This window comes from Manacus vitellinus, unplaced genomic scaffold (assembly GCF_001715985.3).
Source record: "Manacus vitellinus isolate BGI_N305 unplaced genomic scaffold, ASM171598v3 scaffold_1_pilon, whole genome shotgun sequence".
NCBI classification, from domain to species: Eukaryota; Metazoa; Chordata; class Aves; order Passeriformes; family Pipridae; genus Manacus; species Manacus vitellinus.
In genome coordinates, this window is record NW_021939396.1 from 17,696,913 (window position 1) to 17,711,910 (window position 14,998).

The 14,998-nt window shown below is 38.1% G+C and overlaps 1 protein-coding gene across 1 annotated transcript; it reads left to right on the forward strand.

The window, feature by feature from the left end:
* The first annotated feature begins 7,304 nt into the window (after positions 1 to 7,304).
* ABRA (actin binding Rho activating protein) lies at positions 7,305 to 14,998 on the forward strand. Its single transcript, XM_008924007.3, has 2 exons — positions 7,305 to 8,094; positions 13,023 to 14,998. Exons 1-2 carry the CDS (start codon positions 7,355 to 7,357, stop codon positions 13,498 to 13,500), a joined length of 1,218 nt encoding a protein of 405 aa, XP_008922255.2. The 5' UTR covers positions 7,305 to 7,354; the 3' UTR covers positions 13,501 to 14,998.

Consider the following 14,998-nt stretch of genomic DNA (forward strand, 5'->3'; position numbering starts at 1 on the left):
ACACAGCTGCATGCTGTTAGAGCAGCTGGTGGTTAAGTGAGAACTAATAAATAACAGCCTGTCCTGCCTGTTGCACTGGAATGTGGCAGCGGGGGGAGTGGGCAGAGCCAACGGCACTCCAGAGACTTCGTTTGCATTACCCAGAGGTCAAGAATCACAGTCCCAGTTTACAGCTTCAGGGTACTGGTATCACTTCTAAAACGAGATCCCCCACACTGCAAGAAAAATCATGTTGAATTAGTCAAGAGGATTTCTGCTTTCTACCATAGATACCTCCAAATCTGGGCCATAACATCAATTGTTTCAAATAATCCTTTGTGTCAGGACCTCTAAGGATATGGAACAACAAAAGAGCTGAGCATGATTTTGACTGAGGCATCACAAATATGCTAATTGCTTTAGCTAATTCATAGACTGTTAAAAAATGCAGCGTTTGTGTAATTCAAGGTATTTCCCTCAGTGAATATCAAAAAATGTCCATAATAAAATACTGAAAATATACTGAGATAGGCCTGTTTCCTGAGTTCTGAGCCTGATTCTGAATTACAACACTTTAAAGCAAATAATGAAATATTGCATTTATATTATATATTGATTCTTTTTCATTTCTTTTTCTTTGTGTAGGTTTTTCTGCATTCAAACATGTTTCCTAAAATTTCCAGTCTGTTTTCTGCTCCCTCCTCAAACAGTAATTTCAGAAACTAAAAATTTACTTTTTTTTAAGTTGCAATACCTACAATATAAAGACAATAATTAGCAACTCCGACAGATAAAGGTAAATTTTCAATGATCCTTCAAAAATCCGTGGTAGGTCAAATATGCACAACAAAGGAACAACTGTTTATGTTTTATACTCTGTATTGTCAGAGTTTAAATGGAACTGGTAGTCTGTAAAGACAATACAGGAGAACAAGGTGATGCACACCTAGTGATACCTGAAAGTAAATGCACTTTAAACAGACTAATGATAAAGCAAATGCTCAAGAAATGGTTCATACAGTTCTGCTTTGTAGTTCTCTAATTAATCAGAAGACACAGTTCCTGAAAGTATTTTCTTTTAAATTGTGAAAGTTCTTTTTTCCTCTCACATTTGCTACCTTGAAATCTGAGAAATACCATTAAACAGGTATATGCAGTTAATATTAACACGAAAAATTGAAGCTGTAATGCATGGGAACACTGTCTTGTTAAAATCTTGCTAATACTTGGAGGATAGTGATTTGATTATATCTTTTATCTCTTTTTTGTAACATATTTTGACTGTATGGAATTGTGCCTTTTTTTTTTTTACTTGTGATTTCTTTTGATTTTTTTTCTTGTAGATGTGTAAAATACATTTATCATGTCTCACATTACATCCAGGTGTCTGATTTCAAGTTCTCCTATTCTGGTATGGCTCCCACCTCTCTCGTATTGCAAAGTTATGAGAAGAATTTAAATTCCTTGCATCCAGTGTTCTGCTCAGATTTCAGTAGCATCAATAATGTCATATTCTCAAAGCCATAAGACTATTCCTAGGTAAACTATAAACCAAGATACGTCAGCAAGCTGGAACCACAAAATTAAAATGCTCATAATATTAAATAATTTTCTTATCAAAAAAAGATAACCATTCACTTACAAATAGATCTGATCAATATAAACTTGAATAGCAAACATATTTTTAGGTCTCTTTTAAGGCTCCCTTGTTTTAATGATCTTCAGAAATTACTCCATAATGGAAGTAGAACTAAATGCCTAACGCAAATGATTTTGTGCAAATATTTGCTTACACTTCTAAAGAAAATTGTTTCATTACTGCTTGTTACTTATTTCTGTTCACTCCCTACAGATCTTCAGATAAAAGATATATTTATGCTTAGAGGTAAAATGGACTAAAAGCATCTGATCTTACTTCTGCTTTCTTTTCCTGTATAAATTTGATTACACTGCATGGATTTCTTGCAGGCAAGTGACTCCCAAGAAAAGCTCTGGGCACTATATGCAAAAGTAGGAAGAGAGTGCCAAAGTGCTTTAAGACTCTACATCCTAGTCTTAGCTTTCATCTTCTGAAAAGTGAAGACAACTTTAGAGGAGTAAGATATTCAAGACAGCAAAGAGTTTTGTCACTTCAGTAGCAGGTCTTGTATAGGAACTTGGAGATACATCCTGAGTTGGGTTTCTCTCAGCTCTAACAGCCAGGTCTCTCTACCAGGCTGCAGTCAAAAATAATTCTGTATTCTGATCCTTAGCCAGTTCAGAATCTTCAGGGCCATTTTCTATTACTTGAGTGGCTTGCATTCAAATCCAGCTCACCTGGAGTGAGAGGAGCTCTGGGGCTCTGCTCTACAAATCATTAGCTATAGCTGCTGCCACTGGATAGTGGGTCTTCCGTTTCCCCCACTACCCTTCCACAACTAAGACTCTTTCAACTGTGGTTCTGACCAGGGTTTTCTTGACAGTTTATTGGGTTTATTTTCTTCACAAATGTCATGATAGGTCATGGATAAGCCCTGATCTCTCATATAATGACACATAATCAAGTGCAGACTCAAGATTACATGCTAATTACACAGGGAGAGTTTCTCAGTATGACAGAATTTCAGCTGAAAAAAAAAAAAAAGGCTATGGCTAGATATAGGATGCAAGCACAAGAAACCGCACTAAGGAATGCATAGACTGCTTTCTGTTAATGGCTGGACAGGGCTCAGACACCTGGATTGTACATGAAACTGTGTGTTAAATGAGAATTGTTTACTGCTGTTGTTAGAAGGAATATGTTTGTTGTGAACTCTAAAAATAAGGAAATCCCAAAGGCTAATCTTTTTCCCATGTTTACTGTGATAACTGGCAGCATACAATGCTCTGACACAATGTACTTTAACCATGTCATGGTGAAAAGAAAATTCAGTCTTGAGATTACTAATAATGGCAGCTGCTTATACTTAACAAAGAAACATAGCTTGTTTTTGTTATTCACCACTAACTCTGAGGCAGAAGACAGCATCTTTCATACACTTCCAGTTGGTCCAAAATTAAATTACTTGGCATGAAAAACATTGAATAACTTATATCTATGTCTGACAAGGTAAAGTAATATATGCAGGATACAGCCCTACTTTTAAAATGAATCATCCTTAAACAATACAAACAAAAAAAAAATGATGGCAAACTGGTCTCCCAGAGACTGTTACTGTTCTACAGCAAAGAGAAATTAAAAGGATTTTTAAATAGTCTCAGAGTAATCCATCAGGGGACAGGGGGAGAGAAGAAACCAAACCACCACACAGCAAAAACATCCCAACTTTTAACACTGACATTGACATCCCTTCAGCTTGTTTCTTCCCAAGTTTGGATACAGGAAGTCAGAAGTGTTATGTGAAATGCAGCAATCCAAAAGCAGAAGCAAGGTCCTATGGCCATGTGCAGACTTGTCTCAAGGTGTCAAAGAGATTAAATCCCAGAACTGCAGGCAGCCAGGATCAAGGACAAGGGAGTTTACAACTTCAGCATGTGTCAAGCTTATTCATCTATCACTTTCTCCAATTACCTTTTCTCCTATATATCTTCTGCAAGAAATGGTCCCTCAACTCTGACCTGAAGCGTAGTTTTTGAACTTGTGAAAGCCTGTGACAATCGCCCTCACCAAGCCTTGCTGTTCATTGGAATATACCTTATGATCTTGTGATATATGGAAGACACATAGAAAATGTGGTTCAGGTCCAGTCTGCCTAAAACCTATCTGTGCCTTAAGGGCTCGCTCTCAGCTTTTAGAAGTGCCATGAGGGAGACTGCACATGGAAATGTAGCTGTAGCCTTGGCTGACTGTTTCTCTAAGAATAAAAATTGAAAAGCATGATGTAATAAATTCTACTCTTACTGCAGTAAAACATTTGTAAAATAAGCTACCCTCAAAGTATGAATCTCACTGGATGACTCAGACATTATTTATACTTCTAATTAACTTCTTGCTGGTAACATCACCATATAATGAGACACTATTCAACATGTTCAAGGCAACATCATTGTACACCCTAAAATTAAGTACTATAAATTTAGTTATTCTCAGAATAATTAGATCAAAGTTTCACTAGCACTTTGGACAAGTCTGATTTTATAACACTTCAGCTTAATATAGTGACCAATTTAAACTAAACATTTGTTTAATATATTGTTGTGCAACACAGATTTAATAGTAGTTTAGATCTGTAATCTTGGTGTTTTTCAGTAGACTGTGACTTTTTATTGCCATTTATCTAAACTGTGTAAATATTAATTGTGGGGACTTAATACTGGGACTACAACCAGTATGCCAAGGCCAAGTCCACTAGAAAAACAAAAATTCTCTTTATTAACAATTCTTTGAAAAGTGGTGTAATTTCCAAACATTCCTCAGGAATTACAAATTACATTAAACCAATCTTAATTCTATTCTACAGCAAAGTAGCAGACTCTGGAAGATCACAGAATCACAGAATAGTTAAGGCTGGAAGGGACCTCCAAAGTTCATCTGGTCCAGCCCCAAAGATAGGCAAATGCAGCAGATGTTACACATCTTGATATTGGTCAGATTTATTATTTTCATCTCATATATAAAATTAATTGGAATACTACAATATTTTGTATTTGTATTTGGAATACACCAAATTTTGTGTGGAAAACCACACAAAAATAAATAACAAGAATTCTCTATCAAACTGAAAGTTCTTAATATAACTGGATCTACTTCACATTTAGGTACTATTTCCTTTTGTGATTCTGAAAGTGGAATAGACATGACATTTATCAAATATGAATTATATTGCAAGAACACAGGAACAGGGATTAAAAATCAAATTGGTCATGACAAATTGAAAAAATTACCTGAAAAAAAAAGAGAGCACAATAACAACAACGGTTACATATCAAGGCACAGTCTGTGAATACAGATAGCCATGAAGCAGGAAAGCCTTTGAAAACTTTGGAGATTACAAGAAGAATATGAATCAGGAGCATCACATTCGAGACATTTGTTCCTTTTCTGCATTATGGGCAAGCTTAATCCGGAATACCATCCCCATTTTGGGTATCACACTTGAACAAAGGTATGGACCTAATGTAGGGAAAACAGCAAGCGCAAAAGCGTGACCATGGATCCCAGAAACACAAGAAAAGCTGGGAAGACATGGGGTCATTCAGAAGATTGAGGAGGAATACAGGAGTCCTCAGAAAGAAAGGTTGCTTCAGAAAGGGAGTAATTTGTTAGTTCTTGGCATTGACAGAGGCTTAAAGTGGTGTGATGGAGGTGGAGGTCAGACCTCAGAAAAGGTTTCCTTTATGCTAGTTAACCAGTGGGATAGATTGCCTAGACAGTGGGGAGTGTCTACTGCCAGTACTCTTTAAGAACAGGAGAAACAGGAACCAGAACACATGAAGGTGGAGCTGTCCCCCTTACAACAGGGGTCTCTACTGGCCTTACCCTCCAAGATTGTCCTTTCACAGTCACTTATTTCACTGCAGTCCTTCCCTGGCCTTACCCCTTACATCTGTATTTAGCTTTCAGCTCATTCCTAAAACCTCAGCCACCCTTGTAGTCAAGAAATCACATGGAATGATATAATGAGCAGGTGTAATGCTCCTATTCTTCATGTGCATTATTCTCTTCTTTCACTTTAATCTTCCTTATATTTTAGGGAACATACACCACCCTGTGTGCATGCAGGCATGCACATGTGGGGTTTTTTAAGCACAAAAAGATCCCATTCCTGATTATGATCCTTAAAATGTCCCCAAAATAAATGCTTGGTAACACATGCTTCTTAATCAAGTTGTACCAGTACACTTCGCAATCCTGCCTCACAGTTACGAAGCAGTTGGCAATAGCTGAGACTATACAGTATACAGAGGTGACACATTTCTTTCTAAAATAAAAGTATGAGCAAATATCTAACAGCAACACTAACTTACATTGTGTCATCAGTTTTGAAGAGGAAATTACTCCACAGATTAATGAGGAATCCTGCATAGAAGTCAAAGGTATGATGTAGTCTTATAGCATTAATCAAGAACTAAATATGATCTGACCTACTTCAAACAGCCCAGCCTTTAATAGAGAGAAGATAAAAAGGCAGAGGACCAAGAGTCCATATTTATCTCTGGTGTAACACCAACAAAGCCAACAGAATTCCTTGAAGTTAGTATAACAGTATGCCTCAAAGCACTCATGGCAAGTGCAACAGGTCATCCTGTAATCTGCAAGGTATGATGCATTGAAAAAGCAATGCCATTTTCCGTTCCTATTTAGGAAACATTATACTCAGAAATAAGATACCATAGGACCATATCTCAGAAAAATGTCCGTTTATTGTCATGCAAAAATTGATGTATCAATTAGCTAAAAAATTTTACTAATTCAAATATGAACATACTCTAGGAAGTCCTCTGGAATGACAAAATCACTAGGTTTCCTAGGAAAACTGTTTTTTCTATACTGTACCTGGTAAACACAATTATGTTGTAAATAATATATAAGTAAACGTGAAGTTTTATATACAACTTTCTTAAAAGCAGTGAGGAATTAAATAGGTCATCCTTTATTTTTTCAAAATCCTAAAACTAGGAGATCATTCATCCATCTGATCAAGTCAGACTTATTATTTGGATTCCCAGAGATAGTGATTCCCTCTTCCTTAGTGCTGACACCAAACACGATAATGTTCCCAGACCCCCCTGAAGGTACGTTCTAAAGAGACAGACATTAATAGATAATGACTGAGAACAGAACACATAAATACCTCTTAAAAAATTAACAAACCTGGATTTCCTTGGACACATGAGCAGTAAGAAGAAATCACCTAGTATCTTTTTAGAAAATGCATCTAACAATTTCTCATTCATAACCTGCTTCTGCCTTCACACTCCCTGACAAGAGTCACTATTTATTTGTGATAATGAAAAGTCTCCACACTGTTCAAACTTGTTAGGGACTGACAGCACTTCATATTTAGCAGTTTCAGTCACTCTGATCAGGACCTCTAATCCAAGTTCTGCATTTCCAGAAGAACATGACCCTTGCCAACAAACTGGGAATTCAGCAGTCACGAAGGGGGGACTAAAGGAGATGTTAATTTCCCAGTATTTCCAGCACAAGTCTGTGTCACCCTGTTTACATCATGCATCATTCATCTGCTGTGATGAAATGCAACCCCTGTGTTTTAAAAAAAGACCTTTGCAACACTGAGGATACTATATCTTTGTGAGAAGTGTTTCACATATTTTCCATGGGCATTAACTGCTCCTGCTTCTATTTAAATCTGTGTGGCCCTCTTCGGAGGGTATTATTTGTTTCAAGAAATCCATTGAGAAGGTGCTGAGCAGAAGAAGGGGAAAAGCCAGCATGGCAGCAGACAGTAGCATGGCTCCTGAAGAAAAGCCGAGCGCTGCTCCTGTGAAAAGGGCTGTCCACAAGATCCGAATGGCCAGCCAAGTCTTCAGCTTGGCACGAGGTTGGCAGCAGTGGGCATCTGACCACCATGTAAAGCAAGAGCAAGAGCCCTCTGGATGGGCCCCTACTGCAGAAGGCTCAGCAGCTCAGCCTGTACAAGAAAGTTCCTTCAAAAAATGGCAAATTCCATCTGTCAAGAGGGACCAAGAAAAAGGCGATGAAAAATCCTCAGTGACAATAAGAGATGCTGAAAAAAATTCAAGGGAATCAGATGAAGCCCTCAAAATGTTCAACATTAAAAGCAAAGAGGTGACCAAAACCGTTGTCAGCAAAGCCTACGAACGAGGAAGTGGTGTCAGCCTCCTCAGTGAAAGATATGAGAATAACAACAGCAGCTCAGAGATGACCAAGCTCAAAGAAGAATCAAGTGCTATTGACAAAGTTCTTAGTGGTAAATTATCTCCAACCATAAGGAGAAAGTGTTCAACTGTGGTATCAGATCTGACCAAGGGCTGGGAACATATGGAACAAGAGGACAAAGAGGGATCTAAGAAAGAACTGCTACTTAAGTGTCGTGATGACAGCCTGGATGCCCAGGACAGTGGCTATGGGGAGGCAGAAGAAAAACTCGAGCAGGAAGACAGTGACCGAGAGGTGACGGCTGTGAGGATTAAACGCCCTGTACCATCTCTGTAAGTAAAGCATCTTTATTACATTATCACAAATGGCAGAGAGGTACAGGTTTCCATGAGGAAGATGGGGGGGAGAATAGTAGGAAATGATTAAAGATAAACTATAACTCTTCAATTAAAAAAAAAATAAATTCAGGAAACATTTCACATATCTCTCTGTGCTTAATTAGTTAGTCAAAAACCTCTGACTATAGCCTAGGGTTTTATGTGCTACGTACATAATAGACACAATCAGGAAATTATATTTGGGAAATGTTAATTATATTTAATTTTCACACTGGATCTACTGGTTCATCAAAATAACTACTTCCTTCTTACTACTTTAGTTCAAATTTCAGAATATCGACTATTCATTTATTTCAGCAAATGCTGTCTAAAGCAATTTGTTTGACAAACAGTATTTCCAAATACTTATTGATTATTTTGCTTAGTATAGGTTGCAAATATTCTCAGGAGCAATTTGCAGAGAATGTCCAAAATTAACATTGCATGAATTACTTCCAAGTACAGCTTATCAAAAGCTGGGTTCAATGCTTCATTTTGGAAGCTTTCCCACAGATTTGGAGTTCATCAATTCAAAGAAGGAAAACTTTCTTGGGATCTGGGACCCCAAACATACATTATAAAGCATTCAGCCTGCTTCAACATCTGCAGGATTGATTTTAATCATGCTGTACGCTATACATCATTTGACAAAAAGAACACTTGAATCATCAATACATTCTTTAACATCAAGGTCTCTCATTGGGCACACTACAGTGTAGGGTGAGGGGATAGGAAAGTACATTCATTGAATATGTTGTGGAAGTAGAACCTTCCTTATACCTGTAAATTGTGTGAAGAAAAAGGAAGAAGAATCTGTTATGTACCTGCAGAGTTATTATAGGTTCTACTTAAATATTTTAATCAAGTAGTAAATTCATAGCATTAGACAGTTTTGACTAAGACTTCTTTCAGTAAGTCTTATGTTTGAAGTTTACTGCACAACAGCAGGTACACATTAAATTTGGAGCCCAGGTGCTAAACAAGCAGTGTTCAGCCATAACCATGCAATTCTTGAGAAGTCTCCTATAAGAGCAGAGGAACAGCAGTGTTTGGTAGAAATTCTCCAGTTTCCATTTCCAGAGATCTCCAGGAGAACTACCTTCCCAGAAGACAGTCACAGTCGTGCTGTGGCCACATTTGCCAAAAGGCAGATGCCAAACTAATTTGTCTCTCTTTTGTTAGTAAAACAATAAAAGACCCATATGTCCAATGCTGCAAGACGGGAAACTGTATGCAGCTGTTATAGACACAGCACACTGTGTGCTCCACTGCCCTGTTTTACAGACTTGGTAATGCCATGGAACAAAGGCAGCAGAAAGGAATGTGTGGTTGAACCTGAACTGTTTGGACGTGGAACTCACATCTGGCTGTAAAACTGCAGCGAAGGGGAGCTCAGCCTCTGAGGCCAGTGGTGAGCTGTGGCTGAGGTGCAGCCCACATGTTGCCCGCTGGCTTTCTGGGCAGGGATGACATCTGGAGGGGAAACTTAAACTGAGGCAGGCTCAGCAGAGCTCAGCTGCCCAAGCCTGCGGGAGGGAAAAGGCTGGTGCCAGGACATGGGTTCCTACTGGAGCCATCCCATAGTGGAGCTTCTACACTATGTCCATCTTCTGCATAAATGCAAGCTGAGCAGGAAGCAATTTGAGACAAGAAGTCAGGGCTTTAACCCCCCCCTCCAATTAGCCTGTGGTCAAAGGGTGAGTAAGGCAGCAGGAATCAGAGGACCAAGGCCAGGATGTTCATATCGTATCCCAATCGCCTTTTCAGAAATGAAAAACTGGGATCAGCACTGATGATGAAAAACTGATGAAAGTGCCAAAACAGACTTCTTGATCCCTCTGCAGACAGGCAGGCAGGCAGGCTGTATCATTCCCAATGTTTGGATTTTACACCTCACTACTGTTGAGCATTTAACATGACCAGCATTAAACTGTGACCATCATAGTAATGGATTTCAACCATACAGTTCTTTTTAGCACAGCTATCTGAACACATGCACCCACACAGCTATTTTAACTATTCAGATGGGATTAGAATGATGCTTTGCTGTATAGCTGAATGGTCAACTCCAATAAGAAGTAAATGGTTAATAGCCAAAGTGAAAAAATATCTACTGTAATGTAGTGCTTGAAAGTTTGTGGTCCCCACTTTTAGCGAAGACTGTGTGCACCATCCTTTCACAGAAGTTAGGACCTCAAACCAAAGATTTCACATATACAGTAGAAAAAAGATATATTTGCAACACTTATCCATAAATAACCTCAGTTAAAACAATTTTATCAGTTTAGAATGTTATAGTACAAACAAACCAACTATCTAGTTTCTGTTAAACTTTTCTTGTACTTTGTCTAATTTTAGTGCTGCTATGTAGGAAAAACATTGATTAGCTATATTTACTGAGGTGCAAATGATTGAAATAACACCATCTATGTTACTTACATCTCTCTCTTTCACTAAAATCTGACACAAAAATAATTTTCTGTTCTTACAGTGCTATTATCAGGACTGGATTTTTTAATTATTCTTTTTTAAAATTTATTTTATAGACTCAAAATATATTGTAGCCCGCTACTTTTATGAACCATTCAATGTTGCTTAATCTTCTTCAAAAAGGTCATAAGTACATGGTTGTTAAAATATATCTCCCATTTTCCTCTCTATGTTTCAGGAAAGAAAGCATCAGTGCCAGTATTTTATTTTCCTTGCATCAGCACCTTCATTATTTCCAGCTGCACTATTTACTGGAATAAGTTGCTTATTTAGTAGAAGGCATGTTAACTCCTACTGACATAGGAAACACTATTTTGTTCCTGCTTAGGAGCCAAAGGGCTGCAAAAAAAGGGATATGAAACTCAAAATATTAAAAAGGCAGAGAGAAAAAGGTCTTACAGAAAGAGTCAGAGGGAATATGGAACATGGATATTATCCTCCTAGAAGGTCAGAATGCATTTAGGATGATTATCCTGGTTAACAGGTTAACTTAGTTAATTGTTACGGGTAATGCACTTCTTACAGTGGTTTAACATTCACAGCCTTCACTTTGGATCATAGGTGGGGTAGAAGCATGAAAAAATGCTTCTACCTGTACACAATTCACTGTGTTAACTTGTCATTAAGCTAAACAATGGTAAAGATGGCTATTCAGCCATCAGAAATGGTTAAATCAGAAAATGCATTAAAAAAAGTTAGTTACAGTAAGTTTTTTTGAAAGCCACATGGGGCACAATAATAGCAAAAGGACAGATAAGATGATGCTTTTCTCAACTACTGAGAAGATGATTTGGATGAGGAAGGTGATAATAGTATTCTGCTAGAAAAGAAAATGAAAGGTTTCAGTAGGAAAAGGAGGGAATACATTCTAGACTGTTAAATTAAAGCAGGCAACAAAGACTTTACAGCCTCCTGCTATCTCACTGTCTTCTTTCTGCTCAACCTGGGGAATTGAAATTCTAGGACTTTCTCAGAGCTCATGGCCCTCAGAGAGAAGAGGGAGCAGCTGGCTGTGGCTTAGGGATAAACCCTCCACGATGACAACTGCTCATCAGCTCCACTGAGACTGTTGGCGTTACTTCTTCAAGGCAAATTTGATTCACTTAGGATTTTTTTCCCCTGGTAACTCGATAGCTAATAAAGTGATCCAGCTCTACTAGTTCCTCTGTCCCTGGCACTAAGTGTCTGCACTTCTTCCTCTACCATTATAATGTTGCCCAGTACTGGCATCTTTCTGGTGCACAGATCTGAACTGGGGACATCTCTATGAATCCTATTCTCTCTTTCAACCAGCTTAGTAGAAAACAAAGTAATGCCAAAACAGCAGGGAAACAGAATTTTCTGCAGCTCTGCAGTCCTCTCTAATATTTTTTAAGTGTATTGTGATTCTCTGGTGTTACTGTTAATATTCAGCTGACATTACTGAGGAGGTTTCAAAGCAGACTTTTGGGGAGTAAAAATATTAGAAAACAAATTACTTTGGCACAGCCACAGCACAGTCCCTAGCTGAGCTCTGTACAGACACAATGACAGGATGTGGACAGCACAAAGACCAGCTCAGACTATCTGTAACTCCCCCACAATATGTGAGATTGGTCACTAGAGGAAAGAGTATCAGACAACTTCTTGTCTGCCTGGAGTCATCCAGCACTATGATGTTGCTATGCACACACACACAAAAGTAAGACTTCTGAAGGCCTTTCCTCATCCTTTGACACTGACACAGATGTCAGTAGCCTTAAGTTTCTTTCAGGTTTTTATCCTGCCCATTGGAATGCGAATTTTGGACTTCAGTACTTGTTCAGAACCATACTTCAAATATAGAATCATAGGCCAAGCTACCACACTCCATTAGCTTGTTGTTGTTCCTACAGTTATTGACATCTATTACAGAGGAGAGATTTTTCTAGGCCCTACTTTCTGTTTTTCAGGCAAGAATAGTGGAGGACCTAGACCATACACTTAGAGTTATTGCCATCTCTGACCTCGGGGAGGGGGGCAGATTTCAGGCTTAGGTAGGCACACAGAAAGGGGGAGCTGTGTGACTAACCAAAAGTACAGAAAGTGTGGGTAATTAGCAACATACTGTTTTGCTCCCATACAGAATTAAGACATTTGGGGTAAAGTTTGTCAAAATGGGCTCAAATCTGGGCTGGAGGGTAGTAGTATAGATGGGATAAAGCTGTGGTCTGCAAATTTGCATTTGAGTGCAAACTGAGCACAGACTAACAGCCTCCAAAGAACTAATTTAGAAGTGGTGAACTCGTGCCACCTGGTGGCTCCCATCTTGTCTGCAAAACCACAGTAACCAGTTAACAGCAGAGATCAGTAGCAGAACTGAGCCATTAAACTATGAGATCCAAAGCCCAAATGCCCTTTTGTGTTTCTTTCAGCGCAAGCAAACTGAGCGAAGAGGCCCGGGCCAACTCCCGCAGGAAAGACAGCGCCGTTCACAGCCTGAAGGACAAGTGGCAGGAATGGGCCGACCAGCACATCATAACGCAGAAGCTGAACCCCTTCAGCGAGGGATTTGATCACGAGCTGGCCATGTCCACGCGCCTGCACAAAGGAGATGAAGGATATGGCCGTCCAAAGGAAGGAACCAAAACCGCTGAAAGAGCCAAGAGAGCCGAGGCCCATATCCATCGGGAGATCAGGGACTTGTGCTTCATCATCGAATCAATGGCTAGGCCACGGCCTGATGGCAAGATCCAAGTTACTTTTGGGGAACTCTTTGAGAGATATGTTCGTATTTCAGATAAGGTTGTCGGAATTCTGATGAGAGCCAGGAAACATGGGCTGGTGGACTTTGAGGGAGAAATGTTATGGCAAGGAAGGGATGATAATGTCATAATTACTTTATTAAAATAAGCAAACCAGAACAATTTTTGGAAAACTTTTCTCCCCTTCTCCCTTGCTATTAGCATTTGCACATGCCAGATCAGTAGCTGAATGACAATATAAACTCAGGACAAGTTTTTGATCTGTGAAAGCGATCTTGTACATGCACTTCCTAATCAATTCATTTAAATACCTATAAAATCATTTTATTTGAATGCAGAATAAGGGTATCACATTTGTTTTACAAGCAGGATATGCAACTACTACTGCAGTATTATCTTGACAACTACTGACACAGATTTCTCTTACATATCACATACAAAATCCTTCTTTTTATAAATGGGGTTTTATATACTTATTGTATTTATATAACTAATTTATTAGGTTGTTTCATATTTGAAGTTATGAATGTTGGAATGTAATAAAAAAAATGTTTTCACTAGATAGACACTTAGAAAACACCTTCTATGCAACATTGTGCAATGTATCATCTGATTATCTATGTTGATACAGTTCTTATAAACGGGGAAAACAGTATAACATAAAAATCAGTAAGGTACTTGTACTTTCGTGTATAGCAAAAAAGTGACTAACATAATTATCTTCCTCTGAAATGTACCTCCATGAGAAAAGATAAACCATGTTCATAACTTTGAGAAAATCTTGTTTCATATTACACAGAAACACTGACCTAATTTTACAGAATTTGCTGTTCCGATGTCACTGAAATAATGTATTTCAGTCCAGATGATGCTGAACAGGAGTAAATGCTATTGAAGTCATACTTCTAGGTCTTAAAATTGTTTGTATTATTCACAAATCTGAGACCTGTGTAAGGTCTTTAATAATTACTGGATTATAGAGATCACTGTTTACTACTGTAAAAATAGCTGGTAAAAATGTGTGTGCTTCACATGAAATGCATTTGTTTCACAGCAAGATGCCTGGGCCAGTAATTCGCATAATGACAAAGAAGTGGTTTTTTCCCCATAAAATTCTTTCACACTGAAAGAGCAAATATTGTCTTAGAAGTTGTATGAACATCTTTTCTCTCTGTTAACCCAAATATTGCTGTCATATTAGGAGTACAGCACTCCAGTTTGATACTACAATGTACAAATAAATCAAATATTTAATAAGTTAGTAGTCAGTTCTTGTATCAATACGTCTATTGTAAGTCTGTGTAAATCATTAATATTTTAGGCACAGTTATATGTTGTGACTCTAAGGAAGAAAGAATTAATTGTAAGATGGACTCAATGGAATGTACTTAGCAATGTTTTCTTGAGATCTCTTAAACTACTCAAGCTGACCTACAAAACTGACCTCAAAGTGTAATACTTACATAAAATAATTTTTACCTGCATATTTTAAACTTATTTTTACATCTTTATATAATGACCTTCACAGCTGTCTGAACTGTCTTGATGAAATTTCATTGTCAAAAGAATATATGAACTAGAAATAAAACCCTTAATTATTTCTTGGTTATTGTCCCACACACTTGAAAATAAATGTGTGTATATTC